Source organism: Rattus norvegicus, chromosome 9 (assembly GCF_021556685.1).
Source record: "Rattus norvegicus strain SHRSP/BbbUtx chromosome 9, alternate assembly SHRSP_T2T, whole genome shotgun sequence".
Classification (NCBI taxonomy): Eukaryota; Metazoa; Chordata; class Mammalia; order Rodentia; family Muridae; genus Rattus; species Rattus norvegicus.
The window spans coordinates 106878254-106905705 of record NC_141542.1 but is presented as its reverse complement, the minus strand read 5'-3'; the positions used below and the strand labels follow the sequence as shown (position 1 = coordinate 106905705).

At 46.6% G+C, this 27452-nt stretch overlaps 2 protein-coding genes and 1 long non-coding RNA gene across 7 annotated transcripts in view; 1 reads left to right on the top strand and 2 right to left on the bottom strand.

The window, feature by feature from the left end:
- Ramp1 (receptor activity modifying protein 1) overlaps positions 1-13002 on the bottom strand; it is a 50571-nt gene extending 37569 nt beyond the window's left edge. Inside the window, exon 1 of one of the 2 annotated variants that reach the window (NM_031645.1) lies at positions 12912-13002. In NM_031645.1, coding sequence (NP_113833.1) covers positions 12912-12963 — 52 coding nt within the window. In that variant the 5' untranslated portion in view covers positions 12964-13002. Of the gene's footprint in view, positions 1-12002; positions 12103-12911 lie in introns of those variants that run through there. The other variant, XM_087567479.1, reaches the window with a different exon arrangement.
- Positions 13003-15811: 2809 nt separating this feature from the next.
- LOC148003845 (uncharacterized) overlaps positions 15812-27452 on the top strand; it is a 27882-nt gene continuing 16241 nt past the window's right edge. For 2 of the 3 annotated variants that reach the window (XR_015629748.1, XR_015629749.1), the window contains exons 1-2: positions 15812-17881; positions 17994-18131. This is a non-coding gene — a long non-coding RNA (uncharacterized LOC148003845). Of the gene's footprint in view, positions 17882-17993; positions 18132-19866; positions 22479-27452 lie in introns of those variants that run through there. The other variant, XR_015629747.1, reaches the window with a different exon arrangement.
- The window catches only part of Rbm44 (RNA binding motif protein 44), a 25602-nt gene continuing 19929 nt past the window's right edge, over positions 21780-27452 (bottom strand). Inside the window, exons 13-16 of one of the 2 annotated variants that reach the window (NM_001419673.1) lie at positions 25664-25949; positions 23829-23974; positions 23567-23712; positions 21780-22621 (exon numbers count right to left, since the gene is read on the bottom strand). In NM_001419673.1, the coding sequence (NP_001406602.1) occupies positions 23583-23712; positions 23829-23974; positions 25664-25949 (562 nt within the window). In that variant the 3' untranslated portion in view covers positions 21780-22621; positions 23567-23582. The remainder of the gene's footprint in view (positions 22622-23566; positions 23713-23828; positions 23975-25663; positions 25950-27452) is intronic. The other variant, XR_015628862.1, reaches the window with a different exon arrangement.

The window sequence follows — 27452 nt, the reverse complement described above, 5'->3', positions numbered from 1 at the left end:
CCAAGCGCAGTCTTAATACCAGAAAAGCTAACAGAGAATGCTGACAAGTGCCACTGGGCCCTTCATGGGGGCAGCATCCTCACAACTGTCCCAAGGGATGTGACCTAGGCAGTAGGAAGTAGCCACCCAAGGTCACCAGACCCAGGCAAGCAAATGCAATGTGTCCTCCCAGACCTTGGAAATATCAGATGCTACCTGGGTCTCAATGCTGCCTTCTCCCTTGGATGAGCCCCTTCCTGGTTATCCATACAAAGTGATCTTCCCCAAAAAACATATACACATAAACAGCAAAATCAAACTCAGTAGGATGTACTTACATAATTGTGCACACAGGTACATAAACTATACACACACACACACACACACACACACACACACACACACACACACACTTGTACACACATGTAACAACAATAAAGAAAAAAAGTATCAATTTGAGATGGGAGGACATGGAAGGGGTTAGAGGGAGGAGACCTGGGAGGGGCTGGAGGGAGGAAAGGGAAGGGGAAAAGTGATATAATTCTATTTTAATTAAAAATGTGAAAAAGAAAACTTTTTAAAAAGATTCAGAGAAGAGCCACCACCAAGGGACCCCAGAATGTCCCAAAGATGAGCAGTGTCTAGCAATCTAAGGCTTAAAAGCGATAAATCACAACGTGGTCCCTGATAACGTGAGGTTCCACCCACAGAGTAATGGATGGAATGCTGTTCACAGAAGCAACCCAGAAAATAACGGTAGCTGGTGAGGAGGAGGAGGTGGTTCTGGGCACTGTAGGCGCGCGTGTGGCGTGTGGAGGGGCGAGGCTGTGGTGGAAAGCAGCGCGGTGGCGCCTAGAAGAATCAAAGATAGAATCACTAGGTGACGCAGCACGCCGCCCTTCTGAGCGAATATCATAGGGAACTGAAAGGGGCGGGGACTCGAGGGACGTGTGCACACCAGGTGACCAACAGGAACCAAGAAAGCGCTCCACACCTCCCCGGCTGGAGAAAGAATCTGGATGTGGTGGGTACATGTAGTGGAGGTCTATTTGGTCTATTTGGTTCACACTGTAACGCCAATGAATCTTTTTTTTTTTTTTTTGGTTCTTTTTTTCGGAGCTGGGGACCGAACCCAGGGCCTTGCGCTTCCTAGGTAAGCACTCTAACCACTGAGCTAAATCCCCAGCCCCCAATGAATCTTGAGAACACAAGCTGAAGGTAAATTCCACATGATCCTATCCCTTAAGGTACCACTGAGGCGAAAATCTAGACAGAGAACAGAGTGGTGGCTGCCAGTGGCTGGGAGGTGAAGGAAGAAGGAGTCAGTGTCTAATGAGAAAAGAGTTCTGGGCATTCTGGAAGTTTCTGGGCTGAAGACTCCATGAATGTCCTTAGCACACCGAAATGTACACCTGAAAGGGAACTTGGTTGGTAACTTGACTGGATGTGGAGTCAAACTAAGAGACATGTTTCTAGGCGGTTCTGTTTTGTTTTTGTTTTTTTTTTTTTTTTCTGAAAAGGGTAAACTGGGGAGAGAAAAGCCTCCCCTCAGAATAAGCAGTACCTTCCAACTGTGACACAGATATAAAGAAGTCCTAGGGAAAGCCACTTGTTGCCCGCCTGCCTTCCCTTCTTGCTGGTATGCGCATCTACTTTGCTGCCTCTGCCTCCTCCCCGAATCCCTCACGGACATCAGATTCCAGTTTCTTTGGCTTTCTACTGTGGACTGAAGACCAGGGGCTCTTCAGGGATCGCCTAGGCATTCAGTATCAGATTGGGACTCTTGAGGCGCCAGCTTTGTGAACTAAGTATCGGGTTCTTGGTCTCTTCGGTACGCAGTCAGGTGTTGCTACACTACCCAGCCCACGCGGAGCACATCAATCTAGCAAGTTCCCTTTCACGGTATGCATTCATTCTACCTGTTCTGCTCCTCTAAGAGAGCTGTGACTAAGACAAGCACAATTAAAAATAAAATGTCAAAAGCAACGTGTGGGAAGAGGAGGTGGAACTCTGAGTCCGTTGCAGCGGTGATGGGTAGGGTTTATCTCTCTCCTGCACACTAGGCTTAGGGAGAAGAAGAATGGATCGCTCCCAAGCGTGAGGTCTATAAGGCTCACAGATCTGGACAAGTAGGGTGAACAAGGACTCAGAGGACTAAGTTTTTTAACCTAACACCAGGAACACCTTATCCACTTGTGTGAGAGAGCGTGCCCGGTCAGTCCCCTGCTTGGCTGAAGTTTATGATGCCTGATGTTGTATCTTCAGAATTTTTCTGTTTGTGGTTTCCTATTTCCTCTTTGACATAGAAAGCATTTGGAAAAACGGTTTTTTAAAAATGCCAGTGGTTGGGAGTTTTAGTCAAATGGCTGGAATCAACAGAAAACAGTACTGTAGACGGAGTGGCTCATCGTCACTCACAAGTCAATGTGTAGGCTCAGGAGTCACCTCAAGGTCATTCTAAGTGGAGGGCCCTGGCAGATCTGTTGCCCCAACCATGGTGTAATAAAAGCAATAGTGACTGTCTGGGATCCCCAAAGCCTGACAAATGGGAGTTTTAAAAACTATTTACCAAATGCTTTCTGTGTCAAAGAGGAACTAAAAACCACAAACAGAAAAGTCTAAAGATATCAACAGCAAACACAAGACAGACAAAACCTCATAGAATTCAGCCAAGCAGGGGACTGAGCACACTTGCACAAGTGGATAAGGCATTCAAAGAAAATTGATCGACCAAGAAGTGCACGCTGACAGGAGCCTGATATAGCTGTCTCCTGAGAGACCCTGCCAGAGCATGACAAATAGAGAAGCAGACACTTGTAGCCCACCACTGAACTGAGAACAGGGTCCCCAATGGAGGAGTTAGAGAAAGGATTGAAGGAGTTGAAGGGTTGCGAATGCAACCCCATAAGAACAACAATACCAACCAACCAGAGCTCCTAGGGATGAAACCACCATCCAAAGAGTACACATGGACAGACCCATGGCTCCAACTGCATATGTAACAGAGGATGGCCTTGTTGGGCACCAATGGGAGGAGAAGCCCTTGGTCTTGTCAAGGCTGGACCCCCCCAGTATAGGGGAATGTCAGGGCGGGGAGGAGGGAAGAGGGGTGGGTGGATGGAAGGAGGAACACCTTCATAGAAAAAGGGGGAGAGGGTTGGGATAGGGGATTTATGGATGCAAAACCGGGAAAGGGGATAACATTTGAAATGTAAATTAAGAAATATCCAATTAAAAAAATTGATCAGGTGCTCTCCAGCACTGACTCCTCAGAGGGAAAGGTGCTAAGAACACCAGGCAATATATCTGAAACCACTACCAGCTCATGAGGCTGTACCAAGGAGGTCCTCACACATATGGAAGGAGTTAGAGAAGCATCATAGCCTACATGGAACTTCTAGGCATGCAATAGACCTGTAGCTTTACCGAAGGTGGATGTGCTATCCTGAAATGTCACAAACCAGAGAACAAAAGAGCTGGAGTTTGGGCACAGAATGATGATCCTGATGACAGATGCTGAAGGCCCCGCACAACAGTACTGAGGCATGGCTTTTAGCTCTTGGGGTTCTATTTTAATAGACTCTTGGGAGGTAATCGTACCTTTGAATGTAGTAGATCCTTAGGGGTTAGATTCTGTCCCTGGTCCTTTCCTCCTCACAAGCCCCCTCCCTTGGCCTCCTTTCTGCCATGATCTGGGAAGCTATGTGTCCCTGCAGCCATCCTCTGCCTACCCTAGTCCAGAGGTAAGACAACCAAGTGACCACAGACTGGGACCTCTGAGAGCCTGAGCCAGAATAAACCCCTACTCTGTTCACTGGGTTTTGTCAAGTGTTTTGTCCCAGGGATCAATTGTCCGCTGTGTTGGCCAGTTTTATGTCAACTTGACACAAGTTAGAGTTGTTTGAGAAGAAGGACCCTCGAGTGAGAAAAATGCTTCACCAGACTCACCTGCAGACAAGCCCTGATTTCCTGATCGATATGGAAGTGCCGGCTTATGGTGAGTTGGTGGTCCCAAAGAATCATAAGAAAACAGGCCAAGCAAGCCCTGAAGAGCAAGTCAGTAAAGCAGCACTTCTTCCCTGTCCCCTGAGCCAGTTCCTGCCTCCAGGTTCTTGCCTTCACTTCCCTCTATGATGGACCAGACTACATGCTGTAAGGTGAAGCCCACCCATTCCTCTCCATGTTGTTTTGGTCATACTGTTTATCTCAGGGTACACTATACACTGTTGTTGTTCCTCTGAGATTGAGGGCTGACTGGAGACAGAAACACATCACTATTAAGTCTCAACCCTTATTCATCCCCAAGATCTAAATAACTAAGTGTCTTTACAAATTCTTACATATTCAATTTCAATCCCTTTCAAATATTCAATTTCTTTTAAAATTCAAAGTCTTTTTACAATTCAACGTCTCTTAACTATGGGCTCCACTAAAATACTTTCTCCCTTCAAGAGGGAAAAACATCAGGGCACAGTCACAATCAAAATCAAAATCAAACTCTAACTGTCCAATATCTGGGATCCACACATGATCTTCTGGGCTCTTCCAAGGGCTTGGGTCACTTCTCCAGCCCTTTAGAAGACACACCTAGTCTTCTAGGCTCTGGATGCCTGTACTCTACTGCTGCTGCTGTTCTTGGTGGTCATCTCATGGTACTGGCATCTCCAAAATACTGCTGTCTTCCGCTACAAGTAGGTTTCACCAATAGCCTCTCACAGGCTCTCTTCATGGTGCCAAACCTCAACTTCTTTGCAAGACCCCTTCAGTCCTGGGCCATCAATTGCAACTGAGGCTACATCTTCACCAATGGCCTTCCATGGCCTCTCACAATGCCAAGTCTCAGCTGCTGTTCATGACCCACCCCTTCATGACTTCAAAACCAGTACCACCTGGCTGATTCTTACACATTACCATGTCCAGCCACAGCATGAGGTACAACCTTGGCTATCTCTGGAACACAGCCTCTTTGTGCTCTCAGAAAACATTTCCCAGAAGATTTTACCTCAGTGATGCTGGTCTCTTCTTAATCACCACAAATTTTCTTAGCTCCAGCTGACCAGCATCAATAGTTCCAGTAATGCAAAGGTTTCAATTTAGTAGTTCTGGTATCTTGTTAATCATAGCTGATTCTTCAGCTCCAGCTAACCAAAACCACAGAATAGTCAGAATCAAAATAGCAACAGTCCTGATAAGAGTCTTTAATTTTTCCTCTGAAATTTCACAAGCCAGGCCTCTATCTTCTGCACTGTTCTCAACATTATCTTCCAAGTTCCTACAGAACATCCCACAGAGCTCTTAACATCCCAATGGCTATTTTAGCTCAAAGTTCCAAAGTCCTTCCGTAGTCCTCCCCCAAACATGGTCAGGTTGTCACGGGAATACCCCACTCCTGGTACCAATTTGTCTTAATTTGTATTCCTGCATAAAACATCATGACCAAGAAGTAAGTTGGGGAGGAAAGGGTTTATTCAACTTACACTTCCATATTGCTATTCATCACCAAAGAAAGTCAGGACTGGAACTCAAGCAGGTCAGGAAGCAGGAGCTGATGTTACTTACTGGCTTGCTTCCCCTGGCTTGCTCAGCTTGCTTTCTTATAGAACCCAAAACTACCAGCCTAGGGATGGCACCACCCACAATGGGCCCTTCCACCCTTGATCTCATGGAGGCATTTCCTTAAGGGAGGCTCCTTTCTCTGTGATAACTTCAGCTTGTGTCATGTTGATACACAAAACCAGCCAGTACAGGGTCCAAATTCGAAATCTGAAGTATGCTTTCTACTCAGTAGGGGAGATCTCCCTCCAAAGAACCATGGTGGGGGGGGGATCCTAAGACAGACTATGGTGTGTCAGGAACTACCTGCAGAATATGAAGGGAGGGAATGGGCACATTCCTAGGAAATCAACAGATGTCACTACAAAGAAGAAAAAATCCCAAGCAGCAAGACAGGCATGGGAAACCCCTCCAAGGTGGTCAGCCACAATCCTGATCTCAGAGAGAAGTGCCTACTCTCACGTCCTGCAGGGACTGTGTCATCCTGCCTTGGTCCTCGGGGTCAGGGGTTATGCTGACATGGTTTGGGTGGAAGGGAACCTCAATTCTAGAGATAAAGTGGAAGTGAAAGTGGAGAATAACCTCACGTAAGAATAATGAATGAAAAAGACCCCTTTGGGCAGTTTGGGCAGAACAAACAGGAGCCCCTTGAGCAGTTCACCCAGGAAGGGAGAAGGCACCCAGTGCTTTCTCTGTCATCACCCTCAGCATGCCAGCGGGGCAAGCTGCTCTGTACTGTTAGTGTTTCTTCCTTAACGTGACAAAACATTTCATTTCTGTGGAGAGACTGAGAATCCTCCATCTTTCCATCCTGTGCTCATCTCCGTAAGACAATGAGATGAAAAGACTCCGTACCACAGGGGAAGGGCAGATGGCTTGCAGAATGACTACCACAGCCTACAGCAGAGGAAGGCTGCTATGGCCAGCCTCCTACTCCAGTGTGAGAATAAAACAAACAAACAAACAAAAAAAAACCATGAAGCGAGGTATAGATTGATGTCCTTATGCAGGTGAAGGCAGGTACAGGATAAAACGAGGCCTGTCATTGGACGAGAATGAAGGACGGTGGGAGAAAAGTTTTAGAGGGGAGGAGAATAGAGGAGGGGAAGCACCCAAGAGAACATGGAGGTAGATGTTAAGATTTCTCTCTGCACATTTACAGGTTGTTATGAGTATTCTTAAGAGATGGATGTGTACAGGATTTTGTGCTGCTTAGATGAGCAAACTATATCTTGTCTAGGTGGGTAATTATATCTTATCAATTGGATCAGAGGTTAGTGTGTTGTGTGTTCTTTCATGTGGCGATTTAAGTGAGTGCAAGAGAGTGTGTGGTGGTAGGACATACTGGGCTGTCACGGAATTGGGATGTGTATGCCTGGCATGGTGGCAGCCTGCCTTGGGAACTAGATGGGTAGAGAGATTGTTGCCAGGCTCAGAGAGTAGCCACTGGCAGTGTGATATGGGATGGAGCAGAGTGGGTGAGACGCTTTGTTGACTGAGATGAAAATATCCCACAGATGCCGTGTGGCCCTACGGTGCCAGCACCAGTGTGGGATGAAAGAAACATTTTTTAATTATACCGCAACAGCAAGGAGGCCATTCCTAGCTGGAACTGGCATAGTGACCTGTTTGAGAAGCTTGGGAAAGGAGCTCAAATACCAAACAGGAAACAGAAAGAGAAGAGAGAGACCCTCCACATCCCCCAGGATACACACAGTGTCTGTTGGACCTTAGGACATGGCTTCTCAGCAAGTCTGAGGACTTGAGCTTATTCTCAGGACCTACATAGCAGAAAGGGAGCGCCAACTCCTTCCTGCAAGTTGCTCTCTACCTCCGCTTGTGAACCGTGACATACTTGCCCACACACACACACACACACACACACACGCAAGCAAATGAATAAAAGTGTGACTTTTAACTTAGGTGCAGTCACTTAGGAAGGAGGTGAGGGGGTGCATTCCGTTTGTAGCAACTGACAAAAGCACAGGACTCCAAATGGGTAACCCTCGGAGAGGAGCCATTCCGTAGCTCACTGACTGAAGATCAGTGGAGCTATGGTTTCTTGAGCAGAGGGTCTCAACCTCAGGCTTTGTTGATGTTTAAGTTCAGTGGCTTTAAATTCAATGGATTCCCACTGAATCATCGTCCCCCCCACAGGTCTAGCAACTTGGGACATCACTAGAGAATTATGGGTAAAGGTTTACATGGGAAATCACGGTGGTAGCATCACCAGGCATCATCCCTTTCCGTGTATGACCCAGTTACCTGTTTTGATCCTCCCTGACTTGTCAAGGTGCCCAGTGGAACCCGGGATTGCCTCAATCTATCCTTGCATGGCTGCTGGGCAGAAGTAGAACCTGCAGACACTCAGTTCTCCTTGGCTCAGGGGACTTGGCCTCCCCTTCCCTAGGCTTGCACAAAAGCCAGGGTCTGTCTCTAACCGCTCTCTGCAGCTGTTCCCTCTGCCTGAGGTTTTGACGCTGACCCAGACAAGGCTACTGCCCTAAGTATCTTCCTGGTCATGCTTCTTTCTTGTGAATCCTTGACTGACATTTACCAGCAATCGCCCTGCTGTCTAAGGGCTCTGGCCCTTGGCTGTGTGGGTAAATTATCATTCAGCAAGTAAATGACAGGAATGCCCCACTCAATTCAAATTTAAGAGGATCCTAAAAGTATGAGGGTGTCCCCAAATATTGCACTGCATATGCTTATACTAAAATTGTTGTCAGAAAATCCAGTTGACCCAGGGCCCCTGTCCTACACCTTGGGGCTCTCCAAGGTCCTTCTCCACCCAAATCTGGCCAGCTCCAGCACCTGTAGACCACCAACCCAGGCTGGGGTGTAGCCCAGGGCTCTTTTTGTGTTTCTGTGTAGCCCTGGCTGTTCTACAACTTGCTCTGTAGACCAAGCTGGCCTTGAACTCAGAGATCTGTCTACTTCTGCCTCCGGAGTGCTGGGGTTAAAGGTGTGCACTGCCCTGAGCCCAGATCTCTTCTAAGGCAGGGCTCAGTCAGCATACATTTCCCTCAAGCTCCCACTCTCCTCGAAGTGCCTGGAATCTGGCCTTTCTATAGCTTCAGACACTTAACAAGTTCTAACTCCACTTCAGTCAATGTAGCTCCCAGGACCAGGTTCTCTGCACGATCCTGAAGTGAGAACTTTAGTTTCTTTAAAAACCCAGTTCCGTTATATGAGTATGTTTTTGTTTAAATCCCAGGTATGGCATCCGGAGCTGCCTCAGCTTGCCCACGGTTGTTAACTATGGTTGTTTAGTACTCTAGGAGGGGCGTGAACTTTGCCAGCTGCAGACAGTTTAATGGGGGGAGGTATAAATGCCAGCGCTCTGAGAGGGCTAGCGGCACTCCGAGAAGGCTGTTACTCTTGCTTGCTGTTGTGGTTTGACAAGAAGTTGGAGATACCCTGACGGCGATGGAGGTTGGACTTACCCCAAGAAAGAGGGCATCCCTAATCAGCAGGAGGTAGTCTACAGAGCTCTACACTCCCTTTCCCTTCTAGAGATATAAGGTAGAGATATAAGAACCCAGTAAAATAGCTAAACAATTGTGCCAAGACAACCCTCCTGTTATCAAGTTCCTCAGAGCTCTCTCAGTATCCCAGCTGTGCTCACCCGGTCTCTTCCTCATAGCCTGCTACCCACATAGCACCCAGTCTTTCTCTGTCTCTCTGGCTTTCTGTCTCTGTCTCTGTCTGTCATACGCACACTCACACCCCACCCCAGGAACCACACATACTGTTTCTAGGACCTTGCTGACACTCTGTTTCACAGATGCACAAGCCCCTCAAGGAAAACAGAGTGGTGTTTACATACAAACCACACATCTGGCCATCTACAGTCCTGATAATCTCGAAGTGGCTTAGAATGCATGATGCCATCTAAATGCCATGGGGATAATTGTTAGATTACGTGTTTTCAATCCGCACTTCAGTCGCAGCGGCAGGTGTGGATGTGTGCCCCTGAGATCACACGTGTGTGGGAGCAGAGGGCAACTGCGGGCCGTGGCATTTACCAGCTTCCTGCACCGAGGCAGGGTCTCTCTGCTGCTCTTCTGCTGCATCCACAGATGAACGTGCCTGAGAGCTGCCAGACTCCCTTGTCTCTCTCAGCAACTGCCCGCAGGAGCACCGGCATGACAGAGCTTTGAGCGCCTTGTCTGGATTTCATGGGGATTCTGGGAATTCAAGCTCAGACCCACTGAGCTATCTCCCCAATTTTGCCATTGTTATTGTTGATAGCATTTTGATATTTTTTTTTTTTTGGAGATAAGGTCTCCCTATGTACTATGTAGTACAATCTGTCTGTTTTATAATCCTTCTGTCTCAGTCTCCTGGGCACCGGGATTATACGTGTGAGCCACCACGCTCAGGGTAAGAGTACTTCGACCATGTACGTGGCTGGTTGTAGCAGATATAATAGAGTGGAGGGCAGAGGGTCTGGTTAAAATGGGGCATTTCTGCACCTTGGCATCATGGACATTTGAGGGCATATCACTCTGTCATAGGAGTGGGGCATGTCCTGTGCTTTAAGGCACAGCTAAGGAGAGGTATTTACCAGGCTTCTAGCTGTCTTTTGTGTTGACACTGTTTGACCTCTGACACATAGAAAGTTAGACATTTGGCTCAAACTTGATGTGTTCTTGGGGTGGAGTCCAACTGGGGCTCAAGAGTTAGGAGGAGTGCATCTGTTTCTCTCACAGGGTGGGAAGCCTGTGGCCCGCAGGCTGCACACGGGCAACTGGCACTCAGGTCACGGACCCACCTTTTCCAGGGCTCCTGCAGAAAACTGACTGTGCAGCCTGTGAGCATTCCGGGGCCAGGCTTAGGCCAAAGCTCCAGTGAGGGTACAGCTTAGCAGGGCACATGGAATCTCAGAAAGGAGGGGCTGCGGGCTCAAGGGAGGGGTGTGGCAGGGCGAGCCTTTAGGGAGCCACTCCCTGGCTCAGTGGGATTCATACCACATGTGGCGCCCCTGTCACACACTACCAGATGCCAGCTTGGGTTCGTACAGAAACTATCAAATTGGTTCGTTTAGTGGTAAGTGTGGGGAAGCCACAGGAGACTTTTCCAATGAGTTATTTACCCCATGTAAGGATTGCATCTAAAATGTTTCCCTAAGTTACTGCAATCCAGCATGGTCGGCAGTCCCAGGATGGACTGACAATCTGAACACAGTCCCAGCATGCGTGCAGGGAAGTAAGACAAACACCAAAGAATCCCTCCCTGTCTCCAAGCTCACATCGATAGCAAGTAAACAGTGATTCAATTAGCAAGCTGGAGTCCTTGGATCTGGGACTCCAGACAAGAACCACGTCCAGATAAAAACAGCAACACAGCCACACGCCGACTTCCTGGGATGTCCGTTTCACTATATAGTTCAACAAATAGTCTGGACTCTCGGACCCCCCTTTCCAGGTCCCCAGCATGACAGACAAGGAAAGCATGCATTCCAGTACAGAAGATCCAGGAGCTGATCCACTGCATGCCCAAGTTTGCAAAAACAGGAGCTTGCAAGTTGTCCAAGCTGGCCTGCCTAGTATCCAGAGCTCATCTTTTCTGACTGCTGCAAAGCCTTTTGATGGTTATGCATGAATGTTTTTTAAACTGCACGTGGTCTCTCAGGAGATGCTTTATAAACACAACAGCACACAGAGGAGAGTCAGAGGGAAAAGAAAGAGACAGGTCTGCTGGGATTTTGATAACTATTAATAAAGCCAGCAGGTTGACTAAGAGAAGAAGCAGCTTGTTTACAAAACTGTCCCAGATCAAGATCTTAGTCCTGCAGATTAGCATACTTTAAGGAAAAACAGAAACCCTTCCACACAGCCATAAGAGATATCAAAGTCTATCACCAAGGAGATCTGGCCAGGAGCAGGGCTCATGAAGAACAGTGAGAGCTCAGTGATTCCGCTCATCGCAGCTGGGCTCCCAAGTCATTAATTCACCGATAACCTCATAAAGTTGTGTTTGTTCTCCCAAGACATAACATCAGCCAGGCCGCTCAGGGCTACGTCAGGAGCACAGGACATTGGACTGTGAGCAGAGCCCTTTTCTTGGTAAACACAGGCGGTCCTTACATGTGGTCAAACATAATGTTCTATTTACACAAGCCTTCCAAGATACAGACTCTGGTGCACTAGTAAAGAACCTTAATTTATTTGCTTATTCTAAAAAAAAAAGAAAAAAAGAAAAAAAAAGAAAGAAAGAAAGAAAGGAAGGAAGAAAGAAAGAAAAGGCCCAACCTGCTCCCTCTGTTGCTAATTTAGAAATGTTCATCTCTTAGGAAACTGAAGCTAAAATCCCACATCACGCCAAAAGGATCTGAACATAGCCAAAGAAAGACATCAACATTATTATAAGGTTTTGATTTTCATGCGAGTTTAGCCAACACATATAAGGGTCAAGATCCACCTTCTGATTCTATTACACAGAAACAGATTTTTTAAAATGCAGACCTGGCACTCCTCGGCAAGGACTACACACAGGGGAGATCTGCCCGGCAAATGGAAGGTCTCCAGTGCTGTTCCTGCCCAGTCACCGCGGACTCGCTACACTGCCCCAAGCTGCTGCCTTAGCTATAAACAGCACCAGGGGCCAACCTTCACCAGCACTAGAGCCTGTGTAGTGGGTGCCTCTGACCAACACCATGGGTTTGGGGAAAGACCACAAGAACCATTAAGCCACAGGCCTTTCCAGGGACACTGGACCGACTCTTTGTTTGCTTTCGTGAAGATGTAGCTGTGTGCCTGCCGTTTTGTCCAACAGGTATGGCAGTCCAGGGTCCTGACCGAATTTTGAGCGCATTACAGACAAGGGAACTGAGATGGGTTGGGTTGTTCTTGTTGGTCACTCTGGGCTACAGTTTCTGATCAATCTAAGGCAAAAACCCAGCAAGTCTGCCACCTCTGATATTTATTAGCAACAAGTGCCAAGTTAACAAGCCAACCACAAAATCCCCGTGATAATAACGGTCTCGAAAAGCAACTGCTGTAGGTTTCCAGTTGTAGTTAGTGTCGAGATCCCTAAGCTGTGGCTCTGGTTGAAGACTGCACATCTGTAAACTGCCTCTGGCTCAGAGAGCTTGTATCGGTTTGGAGAACTGAAGTGCAGGCAGGGGATCCCGGCTTCCCCATCCCTCCTGACAAGCAAGATGCCCGTTGTATGATCAAAAGTTGCTGATGCCTTCGGATGGCCAGCTGGGTGATGCGCCCAAGCCACCTTGTCTCCGTGGCAGCGGAAGGTGGTGCAGCCCCCTCTATCACCACTCTGCTGTCCTGCCGGAACCCATGCCCTGAGTAAGGTGCGTTCAGGTGTTGCCCTCCCGGCCCTAGGTCACCACCTTCGCTGCAGCCCGGGCTACTCACCCAGCAGCAGCCAGAGGCCGCGCCGCGGGAGGCCCCGCAGGCCGGGGGCCATGGCAAGCAGAGCCCCGCCGTCCCTGCGCCTTGCCGAGCTCTGCGCCCGCTGGAGACGCGCCGGGGGCGGGAGCTAGGGAGAGACCGCGCCCGGCCCACTGCGGCTCCCACGCCCGCGGCTGTCGAGGGCGGAAGCCGGCGGGCGGCACCTGAGGCTGGAGCGCAGCTGGGACTAGAGGGGAGCCTTCTGGAATGTCTGCAGGGCCAAAAGGCCTTGGAGGGTCTCCAGGTCCCCCAACCCAGCACCTAACTCTGTTCGGCAGCTATCCTGGGGTCTGCTCTGCAAACAGCCCATGGTCCCGTCTTCTGTGCCCGTGGGGTGCTGGGTGGTGGGGACAAAAACCAGCCCTGCCAACATCTGTAGGACAAGAAGTGGAGCCTCAGGAATGATGACCAGTGGGAACAAGGCTCCTTGGAGGGACAAAGGTGCGCTTGTCAGCAGGTGGTGACACAGCTAGGGTAGAGCAGCAGAGTGCATGGATACCGAACTTAGGGACAAAAGGAATTGCTAGGTAAAAAGGTGAGACTTCCGCTGGGGTTGGCTACTGGCACGACTGTTCATAGAATGGATCAGTAGTGGTAAGGGGGTCTTGGGTGTGTTAATATAAGCAAAAAAGGCTACGTAACACCGGCAATATGGGAAACCTGGGGCAGATGCCCAAAGTACCGGCTAGGTCTGACCTAGAGAGTCGTGGATGCAGCAGCTCCGACTAACTGAGCAGGTCTGCCCTCTGCACACAGCATTTGGGCAGACGATCACCGGCCCCATACGATGGCAGAAGCTTCACTCAGGCTGGGCCAGTTTACTTACGAAACTGCTGGGTGAGCAGCATTCCTGAGGAAAGGGAACAAGGCTGGAGACTGCTGCCACCTTCTGGCCAAACACTCAGGACCCTTAACGGCAACCAGTATTCATCCCGAACACAGGCCAAGCAGACGTTTGGGATCTATACCTATGTCCTGGGGACTCCAAATGTCCTGAAGTCAAGGGGACATGGGAAAGGGAACACATTCTTTTGGTTGGGCTAACCCTTAGTTTCGAACCCTGTGAAGACTTACTAGGAAGCCAGCCTCCTTTCACTGACAGACATGGGAGTAAGGGCAAGTCATGGCTGAAAACAGTGGAGCCCCGCCTTGTTCGGATCTTCCTTTCATGTCTGCAGCTGAGAATCTAGGCCATGAGGTTCTCCCCATTCACACAGAAAGGATGCAGCTCGTTGACACCTGGCCCTGGTGAGGCTGCCCTATGGCCTCTTCGGTCTATGAGATTTACTCACTTCAACAGCAACATTGGATCCCCTCCGGCAGGGAGGTCCATGTACCCACACTGGGTTAAAAGGCTGTCAGAGGGGGGTTGGGGATTTAGCTCAGTGGTAAAGCGCTTGCCTAGCAAGCGCAAGGCCCTGGGTTCGGTCCCCAGCTCCGAAAAAAAAAAAAAAGGCTGTCAGAGGGAGAGAGGCATTAAGGTAGAAGTCAGACAGTCTACAGATCAGTACCACACCATCAGTGGATACAGTTCCCAATTGTACACTGAAAAGTATCCATACCTCAGCAACTGCCTCAGGAGACAGTGCAAGGAGCTCTGAGAATAGGAAACCAGAGCAGCCTGGGGCTGCCTACTAAGTTTCCAGACCTTAGCAGGACGAGAGAAGCCAGAGTCCAGATGTCCAATCTAAGAAACAGAAAAGAGAATGCCTCAGGAACACATCTGAGAGAGGCAGAGAGCAGGCTTCAGGCTCTATGTAAGGACAGTCACTACCTGAGGTGAACAGCAGCACCAGAGCGCACACAGTCTGGAACAGCCCTGTTTCCTACCACCATAGTGGGAAACCATGCACGGAGCAGCTGAGACGGATGAGGACTGCCTCTGGCATCAGGGAAACAAACCCGACAATGATGCCCCAGTGCAACCTGAGGGAGGGGGACAGCAAGAAGTGAGACCGTGCAGCATACAGCTCCATGTAACCACCACAGCCACACAGAACTATAAAGACCCCACTTTGAGGGGCCTAAGCTATCCCACTGTAGTCCCGGAGGAAGAGAGTGAAAGACACCCACAGGCTTCAAACCCAGATAAAAGGCCGATTAGGAGAGTGTAGTAAGGTGCAATTGTCTAACACCAGTCACAGCGGTAACCTTACCAGCAGGGAGCACCTTCACGCTCAGCTGCGACAGCATCAATCCTCTTTAGTTTGCCAGTCTCCACTGGACAGCAGGAGGCCAGACTGGCCACTGTCACTGTGGGCCAGCAGTTCAGAAGCACAGCTGTTAGATAAGGACCGACAGAAGGCACCTTGGGAACACTCAGCTTTAAGCGTCAGTTTGCCAAGTCCCTCAAGGGAGCTCTTGCTAAAACTGAAATACTCCAGCTTTCGAGGAGCTTAGACCTTTACTCCCTCAAATGCACCCAAGGGAAAAGCACACAAAAATCCCTCCAGGAGTGGACTGTCCATTGGACAGAAGATGATGTCCTCAGCACCACTGGGGACAGCTCAAGAGCTGCAAAGGAACCCGGTGAAAGGAAGCAATCGCAAGCCCTGGCTGTTCACGGTCCAGCCCACCCTACAGCAGGTAAAAGCTTGGCAGAGAACAAGGACCGACTGAGATGAGCTGGGAGACAGGAGGCAATCGGCTGGCATATGGGAGATATGGAAATATAGCCAGAGTTAACATCTCAGTGACCTAAAAATGAAGACAAACACAACCATGGAGCTGAATATGAGAAAAGTCTGCTCTACCTAGACCTATCACAAACAGGGAAGTGATGTTTCACACATGGGAAGGAAGAGATCCTACACACACACATACACACACACACTATTACAAATGCATATGTGGTCTGGGCAGTGGTGTCGAATGTAAAATGTATGCTGTTTTATTTATTTAAATTTTTTCTTTTTTTTAAAAGTGGGTTTTTAAGATTTTATTTATCTTTATTTATATGAGTACACTGAAGCTATCTTCAAACACACCAGAAGAGGGCATGGGATCCTGTTACAGATGGTTGTGAGCCACCATGTGGTTTCTGGGACTTGAATTCAGGAACCTCTGGAAGAACAGTCAGTGCTCTTAACCATTGAGCCATCTCTCCAGCCCCAAATTTTTCTTTTAATGTTTCCTTTTCCTACCAATAGTAACAGGTGTTATTAACTCCCTGTCGGACCTCCTTCCAGTTTCCAGCCTGGTCCCTTCAAACATTTCTCCCAATTGTGTGTTCCTCCCTCAGTTCCCCATCAATCTCCTTAAACAGTCCCTTCTCCCAGTGTCCCCAATATTAGCAGCTCCAAGCTGTAACAACTGTTACAGCCTATCTGCTCAGCTCAGGGTCTCCTGCCTCAGCTGTCTCCTAACCATGTCGTCTCTACCAACTGCCTTCTCTTCTCTCTCTGCTATTCCCTTCCCTTCAGCCTCAGCTGGCTGTTTATATCCTGTCCTGTTCCCAGAAATCCAAGAGGCAACCAACACTGAAGGTCATAGGGTCAAGTAGCTCAAACAGCTAAGAATTCTTAAAGGGCCGGTTTACAAGCAACTGGGGATTCTCTAAAGGGCCAGGCGCCCAAGATTAATCACACCCCAGGGGCACACCTTTAACTCCAGTGATTGGGAGGCAGAGGCAGATGTGTCTCTGTGAGTTTGAGGGCAACCTGGTCTACATAGGGAGTACCAGGACAGCCAAAGCTACACAGAGAAAATCTGTCTTGAAAAACAAAACAACAAACAAAACCCCCAGAAGAAACAAACAAAAACGGGTATGTGGCAGCATGAACCTTTAATCCAAGAGCACAAGAGGTAGAAGCAGGTGGGTCTTTCGAGGCCAGCCTGTTTTACATAGTAAGTTCCAGGCTACCCTGTTTTCTACAAACAAAAACAAACCCTCAAACAGACCAAACAAATGCTTGACAATATGATAAATATATTAATGCGTAATCATACTAGGGAACAGGAGACACTAATCTGTGCCAGTTTAGAAACTCTTCTATGTTTTGAAAGGCTAGCAATGAAAGTGTTTTCAAATACTGTGTGCCTGATAGTGTGTTTTTCCCAAGACAATGGTTTGGAGGCTGCAACGGTCTTGTGTCACTGATGAGGACTGGACAGATGAATGGCAACTATGAGCCAAGTTTACAGAAAGAACAGACATGCGAAGCATACCCGATACAAACACAGGGTGCGTGGTTCAGCAGACACCCAGTTCTCAGACATCCGAGCAGCGAGTGTCCCACGAGTACACCAGTGAGCCACTCTCCATGGCGAACAAGTTGTGGAGCCAGCAAAATGTAGCAGTGGGTGCTGGACCCTGTGAACAGAAATGTTAGATTCTCTGTAAGGCGCTACAGAAGAAAGACAACAGCTTCTGACTGCAGTCCTCTCAGTTGAACAGGAAGAATGACATCTGTGGAGATAGGGCACACAACCCAGATGTGCTGGGCTGAGGAGACAGGCTTCTGAGTGGAGTCACCAGTGCATAACCAGATAAATGACCTTCTACAGAACATCTAAGGAATGTCGAGATCATGGACCTCAAGAAAGTACGGAAGAACCACCACAGGCAGGTCGGGCTAAAGAGAGCAGAGGAGCAGCTGAGAGACAGGCAGTATCGGAGAGCACTGGCTACTCTAGCAGGGGACTCTTCATTGATCCCGGCACCCAGGTGGCAGGTCACAACCAGCTGTCACTCCAGTCCCTTCTTCTGGCCTCCGCCGGTACCATGACCACAAGCGGTGCACAAATCTACACTAAGAACAAAACGCCACACCCATACGTACAAAAATAAAATTAAAGGAAAAATAACCAAATGTAATGTGTCTGAAGGACTTCATAGTGGAACAAGGCAGGCCAAGGAGAAAACACCACCAAATGAGGCTGTTTATGTGCAACGAAGCTAATTTCTTCCGTTTTAATTCTCCAACTGTGGTGATGTAAGTTTACTTTAAAGCATGGTTCTTCTAAAAGACTGCTGAGAACGTTATCTACTGAGCGTTTACACTCTGCCTTGTATTCTTTTTTTCATTTTCCTTACTTTATGTGTAGAGGTGGTTTGACTGCTTACGTGTCTGTGCAACATTGCATGCCTGGTGCCTGTTCAAGCCAGGAAAGGGTGTGAGATTCCTCTGGAATTGACTACAGATGGTTGTGACCTACCATGTGGATGCTGAAAATCAAACCCAGGTAGGTCCTCTGCCAGGGCAGCCAGTGCCCCTAACTACTGAGCCGTCTTTTCAGCCCCTCACAGTGGTTCTCAGAGAACACTTCTCCTGGGAGTAGGGAATCCTTCAAATCTGACCCACGCTAGTGTTACAAGCATCTTAGAAAGAGCTCGTGGCTCACTATGCTGTGCTTCTTCAGCTGTGCCCTGTACAACAGGCTTCTCACATTCTGGCCCCCCTCTCCTCAGGGATGACCACAGTTGAAGTGGAAAACCAGACCCGTGCTCGGAGCTTGCAATCTTATACAGCACATGACTAAAGACAAACCCCAAGGAGGATAAACCAAAGTCATTTCTAATAGTCAAATCCTCACATAAATAAGGAAATATGATCTGTCCCCATGTTATATCTATTAGCAGCCTGAGAGGAATTTATGTTACTCAAGACAGCTTTCATGTAACTTCCCCCAAGACTCAAAATGGAGGCAGACACACAGAACTCTCATTTTGATGGTTAGTGCCAACTGTGAGGACAGGATCTGAGATCACCTGGAAGGTGGCCCTTAAGCAAATGTGAGGGAATGATATACCGAGTTGGTGAAAGGAAAAGACCTGTATGACTTGTGTGTGTGTGGAGCTCCCTGGGCCAACATGCAGGACTGTGTGAAACAGAGAGTAAGCTACAGGGCGTGAGTGTCCACAGCTCTCCCCTGACGGCAGAGGTCATACGACCTGCTGCTTCAAGCTCCTGCTGCCTGGACTTCTCCCCATGACAGTTTCTGCTCAGTTGGAAGGACATCCTGGGAAGCCCAGAAACCACACAGGGGAGAATGTGTCCCAGTGGAAGGGCAGCCTGAGACGCAGGAGCTCAGGAACCTTACAGCTCTGAGGTGGGACAGTGCCCCAAGGGAAGGCCATCCTAAGACATGGTTCGGGAACCACATAGCTCTGAGAGGAAGCCTCCTCTGCAGAGGCATTGTAGCTCCTAGGGGAGGGTATCCCCAGCTTAGCTGAGGTGCTCCAAAGCCTCAGCCTGGCTGCTTTTCTTCTCTTCATGGGTTCTTGTTTTCTTCTGACTAGAAGAAATGTAGTTAAAATCTAGGCAGGAAATCTCAGTGAGAGTTTTTGGAGGGTGTGGAGGGGTGAATCCAGGGATGGCTGCCCTCTGCTCCCAGGAGGGACTTGGACAAGGGGCAGGGCTTATACAGGATTTCTGAGGGGTAAGAGCTTTTCTGGGTTAAGAATTGGTGAGATTTCAAGTCCAGAGCTTGGGAAGCTCAGGGATTGGTGGGTTTTCCTGTTCAGTGATTTATGGCTTTTTTTTCACCCTTTTCCCTGCATTGGGCCCATGGGTTAGGGTGGGAAGTCCTGTCTGGCTGCAGCTGGCTTTTGCCATCTCTGTGGGAATGCTCAGAGACTGGAGGAGAGGGCTGCCACTGTGGACCGCTCCTGCAGTGCTGTTTAACCAAGGCTATAGGCTGAGGCAGGAAAGGTGTCACCACTGTGCACAGCTCTTGAGGGGCAGCTCCTGCTGGGGGTTGGGGAACAAACTCTATGCCACTGTGGGCAACTCCTGTGAGGGCTACAGGCTAATGAGATGTCGTGGTGCTGTCATTTTGACAGGAGCCACCATTTTTGATAGGAACTGCAATTTTTGACAGCTCCTGGGGGTGGGAGTAGGGGGACAGGTGTCACTGTGTCTCTAGGCTGGGGTGGGAAGGATGGCCTGGCTGCTGCTTTGATGGGTGTTCTGCTTAGGGAACTACAGGTGGACTGTCCAACTGGAAACTGGAAAGGGCCCTTCATCCCTCATCTGGTTCTTCAGAGTATTTCATCATAGCACCAGGGAAAGACGCTTGCTGCTTTCTACAGTCTATGGATGGACGGTCACCATAAACTGGTGGTCTAAGCAATCCAAGTGTGCTACACTTGTGGACTTGAGAAGCCTGGTGCCAATCACTAGGCTAAAAACCAAGGAGCTGACAGGGCTTCCTTCTGGTGCTCCAGAAGATCGTGTTCTCGGGCCTCTCCAGCTGCTGGAGGTGACTGCAATCCCCAACTCCTAGTCTTTCTGGCTGTAAAGGTAGTATGCGCAAGGCTAGCCCTTGCAGTCTTTCTCCTGTCTCATCTGCTATTTTAAAAACCCAAATGAAAGGACTGAGGCACCCAGGCCAACCTCTTCATTGCTGGGCCAATTTATCAGCAGCCTTCCTTGCATTCACACCAAGGATACACCCTGCTGGGAATGATGGTAGGACATCTCCTGCCTGCACAGTGGACTTCTATCATTCCCTGAAGCATAAAACAATTCTGGGGCTAGGAACCAAGGTGGTACTCATGCTAGGCAAGCATCCTACCACTGAACTCCCCTGCCCCACAAGCTCTAACTTTATTCTGGACCTGGCTTCTATTTGATAATGAGCAGCAATGGCCGACTGTGAAAATGCAGTACTTAAAAAATACTGGCTGGGAAGGTCTTTCTAATATAACTACATCCTATCCATGCTCTATCTCCTATGGCCAGAATCAAGGCCAGTTCCAGGCACAGTCAATACATAGTTTTAGTCCCTTTTGACGACAGTCAGGAAACTTTGTTAGCTGAAATTACTAGGTTTTTTTTTTGTTGTTGTTATTCTGATACTATGGTATCAAAAAAAGCTAATTTGAACAACATTGCAATATACTGAATTATGTGAAACTTTCCTTTTGATGCTATTTGGAAACATCTGTTCAGTTTTTCTTTTCTTCTTGGTCAGTCTTTTTAAAAATTCAACAAGTATAATTATGTATTATAGACTTTAGAACATAAGTAAAAATTAATTTTTCACTTGAGATTCCAAAAGATTTATAAAGAATTATTTGAAAATTTTAAAAAATTAATGACTTTATTTAAAAATTTACCATATGTTCTCATTTTACTTCACATGTTTTGCTTACATGTATGTATGTGTACCACATGTATGCATATTGCCTGCAGAGGCCAGAAGGGGTTGTAGATACCATGGAGCTGGAGTCAGGGATGATTGTGAACCCCATGTTGGTGCTGGGAACCAAACCCAGGTCCCCTAGAATAGCTGCAAGTGCTCTTCCCCACTGAACAACAACTGTCTCCCCGGCCCGTGAGGGTCTAGTCTAACCTGGGAAGAGACTCAGTTACTGGGTGTCACTCACAGGCCTCCAGAACACAGAAGTTGCCAGATCTTTACATTTAGATATTGAAAGGGATTTGCTAACTCAGAACTCCTGAGCATTATTTAAAATGGCCTTCTATATTTTTCCCAAATGAAATTCAGTAATTTTGTCTATATGAAAAGGCATATATACTATGTCAGACATTTGGTTATTGAGAAACTAATGATTACAGGTTTGCAAATTTCTCCAAACATATTAAAGATAATGTCTAGTTTGTATCACAAGGCTATTCAGGGCCAATTGTCAATGTAGCCTTTCAATGAAATGTTAAATGATTTTATATGTAGGAAAACCCCCAGGATTTTATAATTTTACTAATTTGATATATAGACCAAACCAATTACTTTTGAGTTTAGGTATACACACACTGAGGAATCTAGCTCTTGGCAGTTAGCCAGCAGTTATCATTTTAATATACATATAGACTAGTAGGTGGCTTAACCTGGGACGCCCACTTACAGAGAGCACTGGAGTCAGAGAGGAGCTAACCACCTTTATTAAACACACAGGTCATCAAATACAAATGTGTAATAGGTAAGTTTTCATCAAGCAGCACCTATGGAGCACTGGAAACAATTTAACATCTGCAGAGTACGGAATGTTAAGGCTATTATCGTACAAATGCACTTTGGCCAGTGTGTTAGTTACTACTGCAAAGGGAACAGGGTGATGCCCTCACATTCTATATTGCTGGAGACAGAGCAGCATATTCAATTTATACTCTAGCACAGCAGAACGTAGTTAGACTCAGGCCAGAACATGGTGACCACTTACGGTTCAGTTCCTTGCCAGAGCGCACCTGGGAAGACAGAGCTGCACACCTTACTGCTGTCAGACACCACTAACATCACAGGAGGCTCAGCTCTGCTCTGTGTGCACTGAACCCTGTGCTCCAATCTGAATCTGAAAAGCTTAAAGTACAAATGGAAGCTCTATAGAAATTCTATTTTCACATATGAATTGTGTAAAAAGTTCACATAATTTTTACATGTGTAATGAACTTTGAAACAGTAGAAATAAACTTTTTCTAGGCAGTATCTTTTAAACGGACTTATTAATGATAATTTATAAATGGACATGACCACATTTTTTTCTGGTTCAAAATACACAGCTTGAGTCTTGAGTAATAATTTTGAAATAAAGTTTATAAACATAATAAAGCATACATGCAGACTTTAATACTACATAGTTATCTGTTGTCGTCAGGTTTGAAAGGAGGACGATCAAATAGAATACGCTGTCTGTCTGTATTACCACGGCCTTTTCCTAATTGCTGCAGAAGTTTCTCTGATGAAGGGCACTGCTACTTTCCAAAGATTTTCTACAGGATCAAGAACAAGAGACAAACAACAGCATGACTATGACAACGCCACAGTCCAGAAACCTTAGCCAGCAGCATTATCACCACACTGATTACTTCCTAACTCACTCGGTACATTATATGGCTCCCCTTTTTCCAAGACAGGGCTTCTCTGTGTAGTCCTGGCCAACCTTGAACCCACTCTGTAGAGCAGTCTGGCCTCAAACTCAGAGATTCACCTGCCTCTGCCTTTTGAGGTCTGGGATAAAAGGCGTGGCACCACTACTGCCCAGCACATGCATTCGGTTAGAATCTATTCATTGATGAATCCTCTCACCAACTGTGTTACTGCGTCAGTAGCAGAAGCAGGCCAGCAGCTGTCACTATCAGTGGCCATCACGAGGGCAGTGCTACACTTCTGAGCAGGGTCTGAGGGAGCAGATGCTGGTGTGCACCACTGTGAGGCACTGAGCATGGAGAGGGGCACAGCCCACCAGGATCTTCCAGTCTGTGCTTTACTGTGCAGCTTGCACTCACTTGAAAGTATCCTTATTGAGTTCACGAGACCCCATGTGCCTGGGAGCAGTGCTGTCTAGAAGGGTCTCTAACTCCTCGATGCTGGCTAAAGGCGGGATAGGCCTTTCAGGGCTGCAGGCTGGGTCTTAGTGTTTACTTCTCTGCCTCATGGTCTGGCTGTCATGTAAGGAACTCATCTACACACACCTGCCACCATGGAGCCTTTCTGCCATGTCATCTCACCATGATGGACTACACCCACAGAAAACAGAGGCTGAAGCAAACCTTCCCTCTTATAGATAATGGTTTTAAATTAACAGTTAATGTGGCAGACTTGTTTTAAAATGGAGTATTTTATTGTTGTATTACCATTTCAACCTCAGATCAACTGTTTAATATAAGAAACTAAAATCTTTAATATTTAAGTATAAAAGCATATGATTACGTTACCTCTGTACTGCTTCACTTATTTCAAACGGGAAGCAGCGTTTCTCAGAAAAGATGAAGTCATTTTTACAATGGTATTGATGGACAAACCATTCAGAAAACCTTTGTGATTTATCCTCACTTCCTGAAGGGCCTCTATAATGTGGTCTCTATCCAAGAGAAACACAGATAAGCAATTCTGCTTCTAAAACAGTCATGTGTCAGAAGTTCTGAACAGCACATTTTTATATACAAGTATATAATTAAATCCAACTTTAGTCAGTACCTGCTGATCTCTGGGTGCAGTTCAGCCAACCTCTTCATGATCTTGGTGAAGCTACGAAGGTTCAATGTATGTGGAGGTATGAACTGAAAAGGTGTCTCAGGTAATGACTGACCAGATTTGACCTGGTTACAATTTTCCCTGACACCCTAAACAAATGAGATAAATGTTGAAAATATGAGCCAGAGAAGAATCTAAGGAAGTTCTTGAGAGAACTGAACAGTAGGGTATATCAAAGATGCTAACAGGAGCTTCTTTATCCCCACCTGCACCCAGAGCCTGCAGCACACAGCAGTGTAGACACTGCCCTCTACCAAGCACAATGCCCACAGCTGACAGGACCAGAGAGTTCTCTCAGACTAATGGGCACTGGGCTCGCAGGCCAGGTCAAGTCAGTTTCCTACCTATGGAACTAGAACATAAGAGTAAACAAATTCAGTCAAATAATCACAGAACCAGCTGAAAGTGCTACAGTTAGAGTCATGGGAGGTGTAGGAATGAAAAAATGAGCACAGAAAACCACATGAAGAGACGGGGACGGGGGGCTGCCAGCCGCAGCAGCTAAGTGCATGTGTACTGTAGTGGGAGGACTGCGGTTCACAGCCAGCCAGCTCAGCTCCCCATATATTGTCTCCTCCTTTCCTATTGTGGCCCCTAAACAGCCCTCAACAGGAAGTGAAGTGAAGAGAAGGGAGGGTTTTGAAGGACTGCCACTGTCAGGTGCTCAAGGGCAACAGATAAGACCAGCAGCAGTACCGTGTTGACAACAGATACAACAGTTAAAGTGTCATTTTGGAGAATGAAGTCAGATCATAGGACAACCAATGAAGACAATGAATATAAGCTATGTCACTGAGAAGCTTGGTGATGAAAACACAGGACAAATGAGAGTTAAGTTCAAAGGAATGCAAATGAAGTCCTGGGGATAGGAAGGGCTGGGCTTGCCCACTAGCAGAGAAGGGTCTAAATCAAACCCAGTCAGCCACAGCGTCTAGCAGGCATCAGATGACAGGATCAGGAGTGCTGGATGGAGGACTGTGGACACACATGCAAGCATCATACAAGTGGTTTGGAAATGTGGGTACTGTTCTTTGACATTAGTGGTAGGTACCTGCTTAAGTGCCTGTGTCAAGTCATGAACACCAAGAGTGAATTTTAGTGCATGTAAAAGAATAACGGAATGCCCAGTGGATAGCAGACATTTTGTTGAGCAAAACTGTCACATACCATCAAGTATTTAAAACTGCAGTGGGGTGAAGAAGAGGGCTATGAAATGAAATAACTATGTTTTATAGTTCTGAGAAGAATGAGGTAAGGCTACTGTAAAAATACCTGTCTGTCTGTCTGTATCCACCCACCCACCCACCCATCCAGTAGGGTGATGGTGGTGGTGCACACCCTTACTCCCAGCACTTGGTAGGTAGAGGCAGGCTGATTTGAGGCCAGCCTGATCTACAAAGTGAGTTCCAGGGCAGCCAAGGTTACACAAGAAAACCATGTCTCAAACACACAACAAAAAAGAAACATATGTATGTATGTATGTATGTATGTATGTATGTATGTATGTATGTATGTATGTACCTGTGTATATATACATGCATGTATATACACATATATACTATATATACATGTACATACATGTATATATACATGTATATACATGTACTGATGGATGAATGACTTCTAGAGAGGCACTTTTCAAGAGTAATGAGACAGGCTGTGGAAGACGGCAGTAAACCCAGCAAGAACAGCCTTACTGACCTGTTATGCCAGCACAAGGACTGCTCGTTACAACATCATCTCTAGCATAGTGCGGCACACACATGAGGAACACTAACCTGGACCAAGGGAAGAAACTCACTGTCTTGCTCAGACTCCAGCTGCCCTGATCTAGCTATGGGCAGCCGACAAGTGGAAGCGGCAGAGGTGGCATCTTTGCTGCTATTTCTCTCCAAGTGATTCATACTAATGTTGTTTCCGGCTGTGGACAAAAGCGGTGGTATGTATTCTCCCGGGATTTTCACAAGCCGCACGTTCACGGATTTCCCATTGATTTCCACTCCATTCATCTCCTTCACGGCCATCTTTGCATTACTGTTTTTTGCACAGGCAAGAGATGCATATCTAAAACACGAGAGCAGAAGACCAAGGGCCTTTGTTAATGAACAACTTCAGCTTACTCTTCTCCTAAGACGGCTTTCACCTCAACAGTTAGCTGCTCTTCAAAAGGTTCTTAACCTTGCTTGGGATAAGTAGACATTGTTTGTTGTTGGTTCTGATTTTTTTGAGACAGGGTTTCTTCAGTTCTTTGAGCTTGCTAGGTAGACCAGGCTGGCCTTGAACTTAGCGTTTCACATGACCCTGCATCTCAAAGGCTGGTATTAAAGATGTGCACCAACAAGTAAGTGTTTATTCAGGATAACAGAATACAGAACAAATCAAAGGAGAAATAGGCTAACCTGTAATAATTATGAGTTATTACTTTAAAATGTAATGTTTTAAATTGCAAACACACACAGAGTTCTGAGGCCTAGGGCCGAGTGTCTATACATTCTAAAAATTAAAATTAATTTTTCTGCACAAATATAAACCCTAGGAGGCTCAAAGGCTTCAATGTTAAAGACAAAATTTGAAAATATTAGCAGAATATATGAAAACACATTTATAGTCAGTAGTAAGAAAATATGTAGACAAAAGTTAAGATAATCTAATCAGAATTTTATTATATAATTAAAAAAACTTGGCCAGACCAATCCCTGTTAAGCCAATACCTCTAAATAGTGTTAATAAAAGTAAGTACATCAGATCTTAAACAAGATTATTCAAAGGATGTGTCTATGGATACAAACTTAAAATATCCTTATATTTTTGTACTTAAGTGCATTTTCTAAATTTGTACACAGAATAAATATTTTTAAGAAGAAGAAAAGCATCACAATTTTTTGAAGGGTTTAGGAAGATATTAAAAAAAATGAAGGATAACATTCCTATGGCAGTCAACCTGAGAAAAATACATTAACATCGTATCAATGTGTCATCTATAATCTATGTGACTACAATTACAAAAATTAGTGCCTATTTTTACAAATTTAAAACCCTAACCATAAGCAATTCCCTTTTAATTAATGCCTTGACCTCTGAAACGAATAGCTGTCATTTTTAGGACAGAACAGCATAGTACTTATCACTGTAACTGGATTCTGAATAATTTATAAATATTAAAGTAGCAACTCTCTCTCTCTCTCTCTCTCTCTCTCTCTCTCTCTTTCTCTCTCTCTCTCTCTCTGGCACCATAGACAGGCAACCAACTACCTGAACTATAAAACAGAAGAACAAAATGCAAAAGTAACTTCAGAACTGATGAAGTGGTACTCCTGAGGCAACTCTGTCTCTACTGCTAGTGTGAAAATGATGGTTATTTTCCTTACCCTCATTTTACAGAGAAGCTAAGACTAAGGGGTCAAAGAATGCATTCCGACTAATTCTAGTTACTGAAGGAACTGGGGTTGAGCCAGTCCCATTTCTAGAGTACATCTTCTCCTTAATGTACTCTGCTATGAAATGCCAAGGCATAGTCAGATAAATATACAAAGATCAGTTAACCCTCCTATACTCCATGGACACAAT